The 19,908-nt window shown below is 43.6% G+C and overlaps 1 protein-coding gene across 3 annotated transcripts in view; it reads left to right on the top strand.

The window, feature by feature from the left end:
- KIRREL3 (kirre like nephrin family adhesion molecule 3) overlaps positions 1-19,908 on the top strand; it is a 761,553-nt gene that overhangs the window by 608,547 nt on the left and 133,098 nt on the right. For all 3 annotated transcript variants that reach the window (XM_081171663.1, XM_081171662.1, XM_081171664.1), the window contains exon 8: positions 2,176-2,281. In XM_081171663.1, coding sequence (XP_081027789.1) covers positions 2,176-2,281 — 106 coding nt within the window. The remainder of the gene's footprint in view (positions 1-2,175; positions 2,282-19,908) is intronic.

Raw genomic sequence — 19,908 nt, 5'->3', positions numbered from 1 at the left:
ATTTTCCTTGCCTTAATGCAACGGCCTCAAGTTCAAGATTATTAATAGCCCACAGATTTGACATTCTAAAAACTAATATCTGAGTCCGTACAATAAAGAGGAAAGGAACTCCAGATATATGAGAAATATTGCCAGGGTGGCCTCCTCTGATCCCAGCTTAGTCGTGTCGGTGTTGTCATCTTCAGAGTGACACCAGTCTTCAATCCTTATACTCCTATGTTGGAATGGAAAACATGTTGGGGTTTTTGGGGAGTGTGTGTGTGTGTGTGTGTAAGAGAGAGAGAGAGAGAGAGAGAGAGAGAGAGAGAGAGAGAGAGAGAGAGAGACGGAGAGAGACAGAGAGAGAGAGATTCTTCCTAACCTGCCCACCAGCAGGGCACATGGATTATATCTCAGTTGGTATGAGGTGCCAAGTGGAGCATAATGGATCATCCGCCTCCAGCAATTGTGTCAGCCAGAACACAATTGGGAAATTGAGCCAATCTGGCTCAGACAGCAGAGAGGGAACAGATCTGCGAGATGACAAGAGCCTCCTGTTTCAAATTTTCTGTGTGACAACTTAATTTGCCACACAGGAATTAACTCCCTTTTCACCAGCAGCCTGGTTTTTCCCCCCTGCAACAACTGGCCAGAATGGCTGAAGGGCGATACATACACTGAAACAATTGTTAACTGATTTACAAATTAAGGAAGTCCCCTTGGAAGCTGTTGAAGGCATCTTACCTTTAAACAATGCCCATCTGCTGACAATTCAGTTATTGCTTTCTGACGCAAGGAATACTCCATAGCAAATGACTAAATGTGACTGTCAGCGCATGTAATATTATCAATGGCTGCTGATTATTACGGCCGTTAATACCACCAGGATCAGAGGCAGTGTGCTCTTGAGTACCAGTTGTTTGAGATCATGAGTGGGAGAGCACTGTTGCATTCATGTCCTCCTTGTGGGCTTCCCACGTGTATCTGGGTGGCCTTAATGGAAAAGAGGGCACTTGGCTAGTTGGGCCACTGGCCTGATCCAGCAGGGCTCTTCTTATATTCTTATGGCTATGTGTCAATTGCTACTTCATAAGCCAGATGCAAATCCTGGTCTCAGAGGAGGCAGATTCAGTGGCCCTGCCCCATTACTCTCAGTCTGCCCTGAGCCAGACCCCACCTGCCAGCATTATAACTTACAACCAGTCCAGGAGGTTCTTCGTCCTCTTCCTTAGTCTCCATGTTTCCTTTGTAGAACTCAACAGGCAATGAAACAACAATCAGTTGGCTCCACTAGTCATTTGGCTCTGGCTCCCCCTACTGTTGGTCTCTCTGCTTTCCACCCCACCAGTCTCAGTGGGCACCAGCCACCACTGCCTGGTGGTGCAAGAGAGGTGGTAAAACTGTACCTGGACTATACCACTATGCCACAGACTACAGTCCTCATGAAAATTCACCAACATTTTAGTGTGAATCTCTCCTAATATGCCCATTTTTGTACACAGTTCTACACCTTTTGCAAGACAATTTCCCCAACATAATGCTTTATTGTATGTTGTTTTCACTAATATATGCATTTTTATGCACACACCCCAATCTACTGTGCATTTGTGCACCCATTACTTGACTAGAGAACTGCATTGCAAAATTTGGAAGACTGCAAATTTCAAATCACAGGCTCAAAGGATAACTGGCTTTTGGTATGTGTATGGTTTCAGAAAATGCAAAATCAGTAGGTTCACCTTTAAATGTGAACTGACTCCAATTTCTCCCCCAATCCTAGATACAGTATGTGAAAGATTAGCTCTTACACAGTATCAAGAATGTGTTACAATCTTTGGTCCACTGCGTTAACTGTTTGGATCAACAGATCTTTTGTGTTCGCAGGCCTATAAAGAGGCAGGCACACATAGCAGCAAAGTGACCTTCACAAAGTCACTCAGAAAAGAAATTGCAGAACAAGAAATAATTGCTCCCAGACTTGCTCTGCTCTTAAAGCCATCATTCGCTCACAAAAAGGGATTTCACTTTGGGGACACAAGACTTCTGGCACTCTAAGGTCAAACAGGTATGCTGGTTAGTTAGTACACAATCATCCATCACAGCAGCCGGACAAAATGGGGAAGCAATACTGCAGAAAGATACAGTTCCTCACACAAAGGTGTGATAGCTAATAGATTGGCTGTTGTCTCTTTACAGATCCACCTCTCGTCAATCTGTCAGTTGAACCTCAGCCTGTCCTTGAAGACAACACCGTAAAGTTTCACTGCTCTGCTAAGGCCAACCCTGCTGTTATCCAGTACAGGTAAGATAATCTGGAATGTGTCACAGAACTGCTTGGGAGCCGGGGTTATTGTTTTGCTTTGTTTTGCTTTTAACCATTTATCTTGTGCTCTTATCCTGTATTTTTAATCTTGTGAACGACCCTGAGATCTTCGGGTCAACAGTGGTATCTAAATTTAATATATAAATAATAATAATAAATAAATAGTCCCTGCTTTTGCTCACAGCCGAAATGATTAGTAATCAGAGCCAGCTCAATCATTGCATACTTGGAACATCTGTCCTAAATGGCAGATTTGACATGCAAGTGCTGCAGTTCATACGTTACAAATGTAAGGCATGGAGTGTGATGAGTTGGTGGGGAAACAGGAGGCCATGGCTGGTTCCAAAAATGAATTTGATGAATTTGGGTGCGTGAGCTGCTTCAAATGTTCCAGAAAAGCAGTAAGAATATTGTACCAGTCACTCCCTGAGATCAGAAGTTTGGGCTCTTGACTGTGTCTCACCAAAGGTAGAGGCACCACTGATGATAAGAGGCATGGCCTTTCAGTAGCTACACTGATATTGTGGAAGACTTTACTCCTTGAAGCATGGATGGCGTATTCTCTGGTTGTCTTTTTGCCAGTTGGCAAAAAAAAAAATTATTCCAGCAAGTTTTTGCCTGCTGATGTTATTTTTACCTGTTGCTTTTAAATAGATTTTAATGTTGTGTATTTTATCTGCTGTGCTCTTTATGTACTTTTCTTGTTTTATTCTTTGTAGAGAGAGAGAGAGATTTGCATTGCAAATCAGCCTGAACAGGAAGCCTATGACAACACCCAGAATGGATAGGGAGAGCCATGCCAAAGCCCAGGAACCCTTTATAACATAGAGCAGTATTTCTCAATTATGGGTCTCCCAGATGATATTGGACTACAGCTCCCATCATCCCTGGCCACTGGTGCTGCCAACTAAGGATGATGGGAGTTGTAGTACAACATCATTTGGGGACCCATGGTTGAGAAAGGCTGGCCTAGAGAATGCTGCAGCCTGTAGTGCAGAGTTAAGGAACTAGATCTAGCCAGTGGGCCAGAGCTTTATTTCCCACACCCCTCTATAGGCCATGTTTGACAGTAAGCTGATAATTAGGGCATGGGGCCTTTGTACATGGAGCTATGCAAGCCTCTGCAATAGGCTAATCATGGGGGCTGTTGAGGACTTTACAAGCCCAAAAATCAGTTGATTGCTGATGCCCGCAAAGAGCTGTGCACAGAGCATTGCAGGCACCACCCACCAGCTGATTGGTGATGTCTGCAAACCTACTTTGACCCAGCTGCTTCTTTACCTGCTCCACACTTGTTGTCATATATGACACCAGGTGCAGGGAACTTGGGTGTGGCTTGGCCCAAATGGCCCAACCCTTCTATAGATCTTAGTAGTGGTTCCGGCAGCCACATGAGGCAGTGGTGCAGGAAGTGTGGTTGGATTCCTGGTTCTAGTCCTTGCAGTTCCTTTCATTGTTTCTCTGGAACATCTGAGAAGCAACATGGAGATGCTCTGTTGGCTTGCACTACCATTGTTAGTATTCATTGGCTTCGTTACTGTTTTTACCAAGGCAGTGCTGAGGTCTTTTGAACCAAATTACAGCCCTTTCATTCTTCTTCACTGCAGTGCAGATTCAGGGGTGTGGAAGCACTGCTTCCCTCTACCCAGAATGCAGCAGGCCTCCACAAACTTCTCAGTTTTATCCTCAGGCTGAGCCGATGAAGCCAGCGATAGGCCCACCAAAAGCTGTAGTGAAAACCCTTTGTGCTGATAATGTTGTTATATGGTAATGGGCTCCAATTGTCTCAGCATTGCAGCCGTCTGTGCATTTTGTTGAAGCTGCCACTGTTACATGCGCGGGAGCTGCTTCCCAATCCAGCATGTGGCGGCTGTTTAGAGAGCGCTGGCAGTGAGCTAGCGGAACCATCTGCTTGGGGACGCCACTAGCAGAACACACACGCCGAATGAGCATTCTGTTATGGAGAGGTTTGCTTTATTACATGTTTCCTGCATAATCTTTTACATTCCGAAATAGACAACTTCATTAGCTTCATTTGATTACAACTTTCAGCCTTGCTTCTAACAATTGCATGGCGGCTGGCACTCTTTCTCAGAGGCTGTTAGGTGCTATCGTCAGCCTGGGAGTCCCACGTTTACAGGTTTGCAAGAGCTTAGTATAAAGAATTGGTTTGCGTGCTACAAGGAGAATGTGCTATCTGTGCCAGCCTCTACCCGGGCCACCCCACCTCCCCTGATCCAGCCTCAATGCGAACAGAGCAGCAAGTATACACAGCTTTCCCCTGGTGCTCACCTGGTGCTCTGGCTCTACCCATACCTGTAAGGGCAGCCTTTGGCAAAAAATCACATGGTTGACTTTCTAATTCAATCAGGGGACCAACCATGTGATTTTGACCTATGCTTATTGAACTGTATCTGTGTAGATATCATTTGGACCATCCATCTTCAAGTGTACAGGTGGAGGCCAGTGGAGGTGGCCTTCTATGTAGCCAGGGATGTGCTTGTTCCTCTCTGAACATTGGGCCAAATCGGCAAAGAAATATCCAGTTTGTCTGCATGCTTTGCAGTCTTGTGGAAAGGAGAATATTTCCTTCCACCACACTCCAGCAGAAGTGTAGAGAGGAGACTGCCTTACTGTTTGCCAGGCCCTGTGCTGCTAAGATGAGGAGGAACTGCTGTGGTTTTCACACATTTCTCCATCCTAACTGGCAGCAGCCATAGCATCATGGGCTTTAGAAAGCAGACAAGCTGTCTCTAGCAGACAGCAGTTGCTATTCCTAGCTGCCAAACACTGTTGCTCCAACATTTGCCACCCGATCGCCCAGATCTATGATTCATAGTCTGTATACACGCTAACCCATTTGTAGCACAAAAACGTAGTTTTTCTCAATCCAGAATTGTTCATGCCCATCCTCAACATGCTGCTTTCAATCTAGATTGAGTCTAGAATTTGCTGTCCGCAAGGGTGGGCGTGGTTATTCAACACATGTCTGAAAACCTTCCCCTTGATTAGGTCCTCCATGCCTTTTCCTCCTTCCCAGGCGAATGAAGAAGGAAGTGGTGATTGTGTTTTGGTTTGCACCCACCCACAATGTAATAGGGTAACTGTGGATGCACACATACCTCATTACTGGGACCGCCTATATCTGTTTTCATATGGACACACTGTGGGGGTCATGAAGAATTACTCTGCAATGAGCTTTTATTTTTGGAATGAAAGTAGTTTCTCAAGAAGCAATAAAATATGCAATACATCTACAGTAGATTGTGTTTGGACTATGTAGGAAAGACAAGTACTCTGTCTCCATTGATTCTGGAATAAAATGTTGCATGCATGCAGCCTGAGAATCTACATTTATAAAGTAAGAAGTCAGAGGGGTGATCAAAACTTCAAAGAGTGTCTTGTTTCCCTGAAAAACATTTGCAGATCTTTCTTTAGAAGCAGTCTTAGTGGCTCTGTTTTTTGGATAATGTACCTTTTCTTGGAAAGAGCCATCCTGGGCAGCAGTTGCCTAGCCTTCTCTTGGGTTTTCAGTTTTGGAGTTCCTCCGAATACAGAGCATATGCTTTGACTTCTGGTACTCATTACCAGCCACAGTATTAAAAATAAATGGAAGAACAATTCAGAAGAACTTCCAGTGACAGATGAAATGGAGAGAATGGGCTATAGTGTTGGTAGAGAGATGGCAGAAAAGGCAGAGGGTTCAGATTGCTGTGGTATAGCTGCAGCATAAGGGTGGCCTCAGAGTTTTTTGGCTGCCACAAAAGAATTGCAAAGCTACATGCATTTTATTTATTTGTTTGTAAATTCTGCATCCCATCCTTTCTCCCAAAGGAGTACAGGACACCAAACATCAAAATGTTAAAACAATACAATTTAATATAAAATAAAGTATATTTAAGGCATCTGAAGTCAAAGCAGGAGGTCAGCTAAGGAGGAAGACAGCTAAGGCCAGGCTATTCCTGTCCAGAAATAGCAGTAGCAAAGATGGGCATAAGCACAGCTGGCTACAGAAGCCACCTGAGACTCCATTGACAAGATGGAATCTAGGAATACTCCCAACTACAAACCTTTTACTTCAGAGGTAGTGCAACCTCTTCTCAAACAGGTCCAGCACCTTAATCACAGAGTAAGGCAACTACCTACCTAAAGCACCTCCATCTAATCAGGATTCGGCCTCATTTTATTAGCCCACACCCAGCCCTTCACTGCTTCCAGACACTGATCTAACATCTTCACAGCCTTTCCTGATGCTGGTGGAATGGAGTGATAGAGCTGTGTATCATCAGCATACTGATGGCACCATGCTCCAAATCCCCAGTTGACAGCTCCCAACAGTTTCATATGGATGTTGAATATCATAGGAGACAGAATGGACCTTCTGGGACTCCACAACTCAAAACCCACTGGGCTCAGCAACAGTCTTCTAATTCCACTTGCTGGTGATGAGCCTGCAGATGTTCTACTCACAACTGTAATACAGTGCCTTCAACTGCCATCCCACTGAGTTTTTGCAGAAGGATGCCATAGTCTATGATATATCATAGCCACTGAGATATCAAGGAAAACCAACAGGGTTGCAGTCTCTTTGACAAAGGTCATCAATCATGGCAAGCAAGGCTATTTTTGTGCCAAAACCAGGCCTGAAGTCTGTTTTGCTGAAGCCAAAAGGGTCTAGATAATCTATGTTATTGGTGAGGGTAGAAATAATATTTCCTCCAGGTTCTTAAATGGGATTTTTGAAATACCAGAAGGCTGCATTGACCACATGTCTTCATATGAGCTAAGAGAAAGCAGGGGAAGATATTCAAGAGTTCTGCATACTGTTGTAGCATAACAAGATCATTAAATCTTATCGGTATATGGATATAGAAGATAGACTGAGCCTATCTGGTGAATCTGCCAGCTGCCTCAACTAAGCTGAACCAACTAATTTGCACAGTTCAGTGTTTAGATGCATTAAGGCTACAATGTATTTAATATACCATGCAACTTTTATTCAAAATATTTTTAACTGCCCTTCACTAAAAGACTCTAGGGCGGTGTACAATAGTGTGAATAAAAACTATTTCAATTGCCATACAGATATCACATAAAACTAACAAATAAGTATAAAATAAATAAGAAAATAAGAGGCAAATTAAACCCATAGTAACTGGAGAGCAGAGTACGACAACTCCACTAAATATATCATCAACTTCCAGAGGTGTCTGTTTGGCCTCTACTGGAAACAGAATGTCAGGCTAGATGGTTCCTAGTCTGACCCAGCAAGGCAGTTATTTGTATTTCTCTTCATTCCTACTAAATGAACATCTAATTTTTTTGAGCAGTCAAAAATGAGGTTCTGTAGTTTCCCTTTGGTTTTGTATTCCAAGTTGGAGGAGTTATGCGAAATCAGGCAGTGCATGTGCACTAGTGGCAGAATCCAAGATGGCAGGAACTTGGGTTGACGCCATGCTCTGTGCACAAGGCGTTCTGAAGAAGCAGAAGTAAATGAAATCAGGCAACATCAACCAAGAGATAAGGCAAGGAGACGAAGCACGTGGCCCTCCAAATGCTGTTGGATTACAACTCCTATCATCCCTGACCATTAGCTATGCTGGCTGGAGTTGCAATAGGTGGTTCACAGGCTCCCCATCCCAGGACTATGGATCTGCTCTTCCAATGGCAAGGATGCTGCTTGGCCAAGACAGCCCCATCCCAGTTGAGAAAATTTGAGTTAGCGAAGCAGCAAGGCCTGCCCATGTCCTTGTTGCATCAGTTGACGACTTAGTTCCTCGCAAGGCCTTTCCCTCTTGACAGCACAGTAGTCATGCATTCCCCTCAGTGTCCTTCTGTTTGCCATGCAGCAGCATCCCAGAGAGAGTTTGTGCTTCTGTTTGTATCAGGGTTGAGGTTCTTAATTTGAGTTTATTCAAGTGTATCAGAGCATTAACTCCAAAGGTCGGGGCTTGTTAAAGAGCTGAATCTATGAGCTGAACAATTTAAATCTTGTTGGCACAGACAAAAATAAAATAGGAAAAAAGCATGTTATAAAAAGTCATTTGACTGCTGAAGTTCTGCCAAAGGGGCTAACTTTCCCACAAACTTTTGCTAAGTGCTGCATAGATAATGCTGCTGATATTTAATACAGCTGCTCAGGCCCAAACACAAGACCAATCAACAGGCGAGCAGCAGCATGGAAGGTGGATGACAGAAAGTGCAAAGCAGGTCCCAGATTGGGCAGAAAATGTCCCAGATTGATTAACCACTTACATGCCAAAATGGCTTCTAAGCGGTTTACAACTATAAAATGAATCCATGCTTAAAATATACAATGGCATTAAACCATCTTACATTAAAATATACAATTAGACAAAACAATTAAAAAGCATAACAATTCAAAACGTTTTTTAAAAAACAGTTAATAAGATCACAAGGGGAGCACATCTGGGAGCTTTGATCAGGAGCCGCTGTCAAACAATTGTATTTGGTAGTTCTGTACCAATCTTTACAGTGCACAAGGGAGGAGTTACCATGCTTCTTGGCCTGGGGACCATGCATTGTGGAACAGAGGACTCTGATGAAGTTCAGACTGCTGCCATAGGTGGAGAATTGTCAGTTTCTTATTCAGGAGCCTCCTGGATAGAAGAGGGAGACCCACCGCCGTATTCAGACTCAAGAGGGTGGGTCCCTTGGTTCTTCAGCCTTGTGGAAGTCAAGCACTGAAAAATAAAGTGAGGGTCCTGCAACTAGCCAGCAAGCTCTTCCAAGGAATCTAGGTTTGAGATCATATTCACATTGTACATTTAAAGCACTGTGATACCACTTTGAACAGTCATGGCTTCTTCCAAATAATTGTGGGAGCTGTAGTTTGTTAAGGGTGCTAATTGTTGTCAGGAAACCTCTATATCCCTCCTAGAGCTACAGTTGCCAGAGTGGATTAACAATCAGCCCCTCTTCACAGGGAACATCCATATGGGTGTATAAAAATAATAATAATTCAAAAACCAAATTATTGTGCCTAGTAACATGCATCAAAAATAATGTACATTTTTTAAAAAGTAAAAATCCCTAGGTTACCATTTGAAAACAATGGTGCTGAATCACATGGGCAAGTAAAATAAAGCCAAGGGAGGCAAATTCACACACCTCTGTTTCCTCATAGGCCCTCTGTGTTCTTTGCATTCAGCATCTTCTGCATCAGCTCTTAACCAAATTCTCAGCAGAGAATTTGCAGAGACATTATGGTAAAGTATTCTTATGCTCTCTGTTCCATCTCCTGCTGGGGCTGAATTGTACCCCAGCATGTTCTTCCCTGCACATTCTTTTGCCTACATTTCAAGTAGGTCAAGCGGTGGAAATCCGGCAGCTTCACAATGTGGTAGGATATAGTTCTGTTGACAGAGCCTTTAAATCTGCTGCCATCTAAGTGACATGAATAGGCAGCATTCGTAGCAACAGCCCACCCTGCATTCGAGTCAAGACCCTTCCACAAATTCTGCAAATGTCATTGCTGACGCAGTGGAATATCCAGCTGAGGCTGGACCTCTGTTGTACAAAGCCTCATTCAACCTCAGTGAAAAGTCAACTTTGCTAAGCATGGATCACCACCAGTCAAACGCTTCCCGCTAAGATTATGTCCCCTGCTCCCTGTCCCAGTCCCACAATTTTCCATGATAGTTTGCCTTTTGGAGTTCTGTAGGCAGGTCCAATATAAATCCTGTGACATTTCTCCCTGCATTCATCTCCCATGCTTTTTCATAAAAAGAATCTGCAATAAAACTTGCAGTAAACGCATATTTAAATAGTCATTTCTAACAACATTTTATCTCAAAATAGGCATTTCAAAGCACCTTAGTCAACCCAGTCAGATGGGCAGGGTACAAATAATAAGTTGTTGTTGTTGTTGTTGTTGTTGTTGCTGTTGTTGTTGTTGTTGTTGTTATCTTGGTTGTGGCCAATGCTATCCCTACTCCGAGCAGACCTTTATCATTAATAGGCATGACTTCCTTAGGTCCAGTCATTTCAGTGGGTGTACACTGAGTAAAATGTACTTAGATACAACCCATTCTCTCTCTGCGCATTATTCCAAGTGGCATGGATTCCTATACTTCGATGCATAGGATTGCTCTGTTAGTTGATTAGCTGTGACTTTCTGACTTTCCTTGTTTAATGCACTAGCATCTTCCATAGCTGGCATACCAAATAGTGCAGATATTATTGTGATCTTCTAAATGACACAAGACAAACCACATCACAGAAGAGGATCAGAGTGGCATGCTTTTTGCATCAACAGTTTTCCAATCTCAAAGCAGAAGGCAAGGTGGGGGAAACTACCAGTTCCTTTAAGTCACTTACCCCATGTACTTAAGACCCTTCCTCTCCACCATATCCTGGTACTGTGGCCAGTAATACTTGGTATTAAGTTTATATCTGTAAACTGCACTTCATCATCACCAACTGAATGTTACATTCACTTACACAAAGCATTTTTATTTATTTTTTACATTGTAGGGAATCTACAACACTCTGTACCTTTTGGGGACAGGTTATCATGACCTACCTCCTGTTAGAATTTTACAGCTTAATTAGGATGCTGGTACTACTGCTGGTAGCAGCAATTCCTGCCGGCTGCAAATCTAGCCCTCCGCGCAATAAAGTCATAATTGCATTTTGAGTTACAAAGAAGTGTTGTTAATTTGAAGAGTCAATTACTGTCAAAGATACAAATAGCTCTGTTTTCATATTTATCACAAAAGAAGGAGGGGGGAAGGAGGAAAAGTCCGAAGCGTGTCACAAGCATGGCGAGAGTAGCCAAGTGAACACGCACAATAAACATGACCAATCAGTGGAAGATCAGGTCCTGCATTCAAAAAGGATGGCAAATTCTTACGCAGTTTCTGAACAGGCTGGCTTCATATAACATTCATATATTGCAGTGGTTTAGAGTGTGTTAGCTCAGCAATTGTTACGACAGCTAAGGGGTGTTGCTATGGGGGCTGATTAAAGAAATGCCAGTCAATTATGTTTATGAATGTTAGTTGATTGACTAATGACATCTGCATAAATTTGCTGCTGAGGAGAATTTTTTATTTTTTATTTTTTAGCAAGGATGGGGTACTTTAGGCTCTGGAACCAAATGTAACCTTCCAGACTTCTCCCTAGTCTACATACCTTCCTGAGCCTTTCACCCTCCTTGAGCGTTCTTGCCTGGCTGGAATGTGTCCTTGAACTCTTCTAATGCCTCTGGGGAAGGGGTGTAGCTCAGTGATAGAGCCTTACAAAAGATCCCATGCTTTATCTCCAGCATCTCCGGCTAAGGCTGAAAATCCAGTGTCTGAAACCTTGGAGAGTTCCTTGCACTCAGTGCAGACAGGTAGGGCAATGTTTTGATGCAGTTTGAGGCAGCTTCCTATGATCCTATGGTTGCCTGGGAGGAAAATAGAGAGGGATGTGTGAGTGCAAAGAATCTAGCCTACTGTACAAGGGTAAAATTCACATTTCTTGCTCTGCCCACCTTTGCTACTGTACTGGCCAGTAGTCCCCAGAAGGTTGTCTAGAAATGAATGTGGAATTCAGGATGAGAATGTTCCCACTCTGCAAAGTTTGCACCCATAAGTCCATTCCACTCTTTTTGACCATACACACACACACACACACATTCAGAAGGTTCAAGAGCAGGTGGTTAACAACGTTCCAATCACATTAGGTTGGGAGATGCCAGTCAGATCAGGGAAATTCATATCAGAACATAAAAAGATTGAAATCTTCAAGTATCCCCTAGGAGGGAATCCCTGTTCAATTGTGGTACTAAATTCTTGCTTACGTGAATTCATACAAAAAAATGAGATTTGAACAATCAGCTTCCTGTTTATTCTGTCAGCCTGTGCTAGTTTTGCCCTAAACTTGTGGTGTGGCCCTCACTTCCTCGCACAGTTGAGACGTACATTTTCCCTTGACTCATTGGGGCTCCCTCTTATTCAAAAAAACAGTTACCTCTTCCCATCCAAGCTAGCTTTGCAACTTTCAAAAACAAAGGCAGACAGGAATGTGGGGGGAAGCCCAGATACTGAGCTGATGACTTTAGGGCTTAATTTATTTTTAAGGTATTAAATTCCTCTCAAAAGAGCTGGTGTGTGAGGAACAAGTAGGGGGAAAAGTTACCCAATTGAAGATAAGGAGATTGTACGAAAGCAGGAAGGAACCACTCAGCAAATGAAAATGCATCTAGAGAGGTTCTCCAACATAATCCAGCTAATCCATGCGTGGTCAGTGACGAGAGAAACAGGAGCTTAGTTTACTAGCTAGCCGGGAAGTGCAGTAGCCTGTGGAGCCTCCCGGCTATCGGTGGCTAGCTAATCTCCATGGTTTTTCATCTGAATGGAGCTGGAATCTGCGTGCTGTTGATTCACATCAGCCAGGGACAAATTCATTTTCTGCTCCTAGCTTTGCACTCTCTTCCACTCCTTGGATTACAAACTGCTTATTGCAGAAGGCAGGCCCAAGGAACTGAAGACAGCTGCTGCTGCTAGATAAGGAGGTAGTTTGGGCTTTCTGTAGCATCCCCTCCTGCTTATACTGTTAAGTTGAGGAGGGAGCAGTTTGTTTGGAGTGGTGCATTTGGGGGATGCTAGCCGTGAATGGTGGAAGGCAGGAATGCACAGTTCATGGCTTATGCCTATACAGGAATTGCAGAGACTTGTGCAGGACATCAGCTGTATCTTTCAACATTTTTCTGATGAAAATCCATACCCTTGCTTTGCTTCCTGTGAGATAGCAGCAAACAAAGAGTGTGTGCTGTTTTATTTCCATGAGATTGACATGCTCTTCAAATGGTTTTGGGAATGTAAACCAAATTCAAATACCGTTCTGTGCTGTCTTAAAAAGCAAACAAGCAGTATGTGATTCAGACACCAGGAATAACTGCATAAAGGTTCATCGCACCAACAGGATTTCCACATACTAGAATTTCCCAAATGCTAGAATTTTCAGATTTTCCACACCCAGTTCCCCAGTGGTCCATGGGCTGAATCCATCCTCAAAAGATGCTACTCAGCCAAATAATTGCTAAGCCAAAGGCACGTGGAAGAGACAGGATTTTTTTAACTTGAAATTTTCTTTCAACCTTGACATCTCTAGTTAGAAATTATTAGGCAGGTGAGCAGATAAATACATTTTTAAAGCATTTAAATCCCACAGTTACTCCAAAGCAGTGTGCATAATTCTTCTTCCCCCTGTATAACCTCACAAAATCCCTGTGCAAAGGATGGAGAATGACCCAAAGTCATGTAATGAGCTTTATAGCTGAGTGGGAAGTTGACTCTAGATCTCTGTGGTTCTAGGACACATTCATGCCTTATATTTAAAGCACTGTGATACCACTTTGAGCAGATATATAATTCTGCGAACTGCAGCTTGTTCAGGGTGCTAACGGTTGTTGTGAGACCCCTACTGCCCTCACTGAGCTACTATTTCCAGAGTTTCCTGGGAAGAGGGATTGGTTCTTAGGCCACTCTGGGAATAGTAGCTCTGGGAGAGGAAAAGGGATCTTATAACAACTCTTAGTACCCTGAGCAAGCTACAGTTCCCAGAATTCTTGGGGGGGGGGAGCCATGATTGTTTAAAGTGGTATCATAGTGTTTTAAATGTAGGGTGTGAATGTAGCCCTTGTCTGACATTTGAACCCAGCCTCCTCCAAAATTGTGTCCTCCAAATGTTGTTGGCCTACAACTCCCATCATTCCGGTGGGAGTTGTAGTTGGAAACACATGGAGGACAGCAGGTTGGGTAAAGATGGCATCTCAAGGCCTCCTCCATTCTAGACCTTGAAGAGCTGTTGCGGGTCGAAGTAGACAATGCTGAACTAGATGGATGAAAGGCCTGATTCAGTATAAGATGGCCTCACATTCTAAAGGAATAGTTGAAGAGTAGACATGCACATGATAGCGCAGTCCAGGAGAGTCTCAGTTTCTGTAAAAGGAGAGGAGGTCCATTTGTCTTGTGTGCAAATGACTGGGCTCAGCCAGCTGTGTGACTTGCTATTAGCGCCAGCCAAGCATGTTGTCCCTTTTAGCTCAAGTTAATGAGCCTTTTGATTTTGGAGTGAATGGCTGCAGTTGTAGTCCCAAGCATCTACTGTATCTACGTGTTTCGGCTCCTACCACAAGTTCAGCACACAAAAGATGGGAGAAGGAGCAGCGCAAAAACAATTTTTGAATGAGGTTTCTTAAAAAAGGGAGGAAGAGAGAAAGACAGCTATTCTTTTATGAATACCAATGCAGAAGAGGGGTGCAATACATGGGCAGTGGATATGGGATGCCTCTCTCCACTTCCATAAACCGTGTGTGTGTGTGTGTGTGTGTGTGTGTGTGTGTGTGTGCATGTTCTTCTTTTAGAAAGTTGCTTTGGAAATTGAGATTGCTTTTTCACTACTTGGAATGTTCATTTTAAAATGGAATTAGTTCTAGTTCAGGTTCATCCTGTCAAAAAATGAACTAGTTCATTTCAAGTTCATCCAGATGAATGTTTAAGTTCATCCTTGGCACGCACGCACACAGACACACAAATTCTGCATTCAGAATGTTCCAAGCAGCTATGCTGAGGTATAGGTTCCAAAAGTAAGTTGGAGTGCACACAAGTAATAAGATGTCAGAAAGACAAAATACCAACAGGTTAAGCTTTCCCCATAATTATATTGCCCCATTAGAAAAGGCTTGCCTCATTTTAATTTGTGGCAGACATAGATCTGTTAAAGGAACAAGGCTTCATTCGCTTTGTTCCTGTACCTAAACGTCTTTCTTTGAATCTCTTCAGCAGGGAAGATACAGGAAATGCCTCATGTTCCTTCCTTCAAACTGCTTTGCAACAGTGATCTTAGCAACAGGAGTGCCTAATAAACCTTGGAACTTTTCATCCACCTTTTGCTTTGTAACTTTCTTTATAGATGTCGGATTGACTTACTGAAAAATAATAGTCTAGGCTTCCAGGTGCGGGGGAGACAGAAAATGAGTGTGAATGTGAATCATTCAATATTCTACCCCCAAAATGAACTGAATTCATCTTTAGTTACCCTGCAATTATGGGAATTACTTTCAGGCATCATTCAAAGACTTTTGAACTAGTTCAGTGAATTTCATTTAACTGAACTAGTTCAATCTAAGCACTGACCTCTTTGGTCTGCCTCATTGTTAAATGTATGACAGGATTCAATCGCTCTTTTTTCTATTATATTGTTTGTCATCTTGGATCACTTTCCCTGGTGTGTATAATATCCAATTACACTTAATTGGTGCTTAACATAATAATAAATATTAGGCAGGCTCCCTCACTGTAGTGTTTTGCCACCTACTAAAATCTTCCTTTTTAAAAGTAAGCCTACCTAGACATTGTATTTTATTGTGTGCACAGGCTACAATTCATAGAGTAGTTTAACAGTCAATTCCTTTCCCCAAGGGAACTCGGAATTGTGACATGGGAGAGGTCTTGATTCAAAAAGGTTGTTGCTGGCCCAATGGTGATGAAAATCACCACCCCCACTTTGAGAATCTTTATGCTAAGTTTGGCATGAGAGGAAACCGAGCCTATAAAGAACAGATGGCCAGGCAGGCAAACCACTTTCCAAAATATATGGTAGATTTAAATATTCATAATCCTCACTTTCATAAAATATATCAAGGCAACTTACAACATACAAAAAAAATAAGAATATCAGTCTATAAATATCCATAAAATGTAATTATAAACATCAATAAAACAGCAGCAGAAAATCCTGTTGTGAAGTCTCTCTAAGCAATACCATTTTTTAGAAGACTTCTGGAAGAAGACAGGGGTGGTTCTTGCTGAATCTCTACCAGTAGGCCTTAATGCTTAAGGGTCAGTGGCTAGTGAAGGCCAACCAAACCCCAGGGGAACTCCCAGAAGTGCCTCATCGGAGGACCTGAAATCTGGAGAACTGTCTTGGATGAGTGGGTGGGTGGTTTATTGTGCTTCAGAGAATGCTAAACGATTGCACCCTGGCGTATTCATGGAGGGCTATCCATGGATATCCTGAGGGATGGGATGGAGCTGAAATTTAGGGGATTGAAATGGAGCTGCTTCATGTTGCTCCCAGCCAACAATGCAAAACAAGCGAGTAAGCAAGAGAAAGATAGAGAGAGAGAGCGCAAGTGAGTGAGTGTGTGTAATTAGTTACTGCCATCGTTCCACCACCTGTGATGGTGGGTAAAATTAATGTGAAGCAACAGAAGTCAGAGCGACGTGAACTGACTTTCAACTAGTCCCTCCCTTTGCCTCTCTTCAGATCTCTCTATTTGCCGATCGTCTGGTGGCTTTTTGATGTCAGCCATGTGTCGGGAGGGGCGGGGTTCCTCCCCCGTTATTATTTATTGCACGCTGTAAGAAAGAGAATCTTTAAAGTGGAAGGCTAAAATGGGAAGTTTTAATATTGTGCGAGTCCTCCAGCCTCTTCGCCTTCTTTCCCAGGGTGTGCTGGTATTGCTTAGTGTTATTTTTGCGAAACGTTTGGGAGTTGGTTAGAGAGAGGACAGTAATAAATGCCTCCAGCTCTCACATTGATAGAGTGTCTCCCGCTCCAAAAAGACCTTTACAAAGAGCAGCAACTGCCTGTACCCATTGGAGTAAAGAGCGTTGGATTGGGGGGGGGGCTATCATCTATCACAGCTGGAGATGCGGGCTCTTGACTCTGCTGCATGCAAGGGTAAGAGGAGACGTGTGCACACCTTGAAGCAAACTGTGACCAAGAATCTTATGTTTACAACAATCAGCTCCTAGTCCTCATGATAACAGGAGAGGGGTGGTATTAAGTGAAAAGGTTTGTGAAGCCAGAGGGGATATCAAGGGGTGGGAGCTTCTAGGGTCAGTATTCATGGTTCAACTAATGGGGGCATTTAATGAAATCTGCAAACCCCACAATCTACAAACTTTATAAGTTCCACTCCTGATTCTTTCCCCGCTCCCACCACTGCTAGTGTTAGCCAAATCATCTGGCCACTTGCCATGCCCATGGGTTTTCACACAGCAGTCTCCTTAAGCAAGCACTAAGTCTGAATTAGGGCTCAGCTTACAACTTTGGCGGGGGGGGGCTGAATCTTGCAGGAGTTAGCCACAAAGCCTATGCCATTTATATAATGAAGAGAACCTCTGACCATGGACAGAGTGTATTTCCCTCACATGTGCTGAAGCACAAAGAAACATGACAGTAGAGACGAAGGTGCAAGAGGCACCATGAGCTGCAGAGGAAGTGGTGGGAGGAGAGACCAAAGTTCACTGGGGCCATTGACAGATGGTGGATAGGGCACCAAGACTCTTGTGCCACCTTAAAGACTAACAGCACAATCCTATGCTTCTCTGAGAGACAGTGTGGTGTAGTGGTTAAGAGCGGTAGTCTCGTAATCTGGGGAACCGGGTTCGCATCTCCACTCCTCCACATGCAGCTGCTGGGTGACCTTGGGCCAGTCACACTTCTCTGAAGTCTCTCAGCCCCACTCACCTCACAGAGTGTTTGTTGTGGGGGAGGAAGGGAAAGGAGAATGTTAGCCGCTTTGAGACTCCTTCAGGTAGTGATAAAGCGGGATATCAAATCCAAACTCCCCTCCTCCTCCTCCTCCTCCTCCTCCTCCTCCTCCTCCTCCTCCTCCTTCTTCTCTACAGAAAAGTAAGTTCTACTGAATTAGGTATGGGTGGACCCATTAAAACCCCATGCATCCAAGTTCTGTAGGACTTAGGCTATGTACACATTGACAAATTCCCCACCCCCACTGCATTTCAAGTCACATTGACACAGAGCAGGAGCATGAGTTTCTTTAGCCAATGTGCATTACCTATTTGGTTTCTACGCACCTGCAGCCCCCACAACTCCTAATCATAAAGTTGGCATCTGTGCGTGCACAATGGCTGCCTCAAACATACACACCTTGGCTTAACCGCAAAGTGAAAGTGGCTTACGTTTTCAAATGAGATAGAAGCTGGCTTGAGGGGAAATACATCGAACAGCAGCGTTTCTCAAGAAACTACAGAAATTGATGGACTGTGGCTAACGTCATGTGTCCACAGCTTCAAAACTTGCTGCAGGAGCACACTGGAGCCAGAATAAATGGCAGTATGTGCACAGCCTCAGTTCATCCTAGCCTGTTTCTGTGGGGATTTTTACTGGAAGATCCTTGAAAATCTGTGCAGAAACACAAAGGTGATTTTATTTTACTTTTTGTATGTATGAAGCAGTCTGAGAACCTCATTGCTGCCTCTCTCCCTTCCAAAAATAAAAATGGTTCCATCTTTAAAAATTGTCTCCCACAACCTAGAGATGCCAGCACAGGGAGTCCTTGCCAGCCACTTCCTTTGAATGTGAATACATCAAGCTCCCCTTGATGATATTCTGTCACTCTCAGGAGGAATTATAAGGGGAAAACATGGCTGCCCACATAGAAACCATTTTCAATACTGTGTTTTAATGTAACCCACTCTGGGACCTCAGGGTGAAGGGCGGGCAATAAATAAATAAATAGTAAACACTGTAGCTCCATCCTTTTGTGTCATCATTGACTCTTGAGATTGATCAAGGGTGCCCTTTGAACAATGAATCAGGCAAATGACCCATCTAGTCCAACAGCCTGTTCTCCCAATGGTCAACCAGGTGCCTGTGGAAAGCCGAAAAGCAGGACCTGCGTGCGAGAGCACTCTCTCCCCTTGAGATTCCCATCATGCAGAGGCATACTGCCTTCAAGGTAGACCCTAGCCATTGTGACTCATAGCCATTGGTTTAATCATGGTATATGCTGAGAAGGCAAGCCAAAGGCTCATGCATCTCTTGGCTTCTTCAGCTGACTCAGGGTCATTCTGATGCAACCACATGGATACTTGGTAGTGTGCTTGCATTATTTGCTGCAGCTTCTCCCAGCTGCATCTAGCAACCTCAAGGGATACAAACAGCGGTTGGGAGGGGGAGATTGAGAGGTAAGGGTTTCTATGGGTTTGTTTGCTTAGGGGGCTTTGTTCAGCAGAGGTCTTTTTTTCCCGGAGCATTGTTTTTATCTCTGAACCAACAGAACGGTTGGCTCATCAAATATTAACACCAATTCAGCTGCTGCTTAAGAGGTTTCCTTTAAAGTCAGTGGGTCTTGAATATGCCTCTGTGACAGCTAAGGAAATTGCTGCCTGCTTCCTTTTCTGATCTGCTTGGGGGAAAATAAAGAGACACAACAGGCAGCTGTTAGTTAAGGAACAGAAACAAATGGAAATCACAGCGCCGCTTCTGTCTCCTACAATGCCCTCCGGTCTGTTCATCCCATTTGATAGAGCCCTGTTAGCATAGGAAAGAAGGTTTGGGCACCCTGGCAACCTCTGAGGAGGATGGGATCTGGCAGTACCCCAGACTCTCTTTTTTTTTAAATGTCCCTGACAAATGTTTCTGTGTTGCTAATGACTCAATGATTGTGAGGAACTTGTGTTGTCTATCTGAGGAAGGGCTGTAGCTCCGTGTTAGAGCATCTATTCTGCATGCAGAAGATCTCAGGTTCCATTCCTGGCATCTCCAGGTAGGGCAAGGAGAGAGCCCTGCCTGAAACCCTGAAATCAGTGTAGTCAATACTGAGAAGATGGACCAGTGGA

Source organism: Podarcis bocagei (assembly GCF_964188305.1).
Source record: "Podarcis bocagei genome assembly, chromosome: 15".
NCBI classification, from domain to species: domain Eukaryota; kingdom Metazoa; phylum Chordata; class Lepidosauria; order Squamata; family Lacertidae; genus Podarcis; species Podarcis bocagei.
Note: the sequence above shows the minus strand (reverse complement) of the source record. Positions and strands in the feature narration are given on the sequence as shown.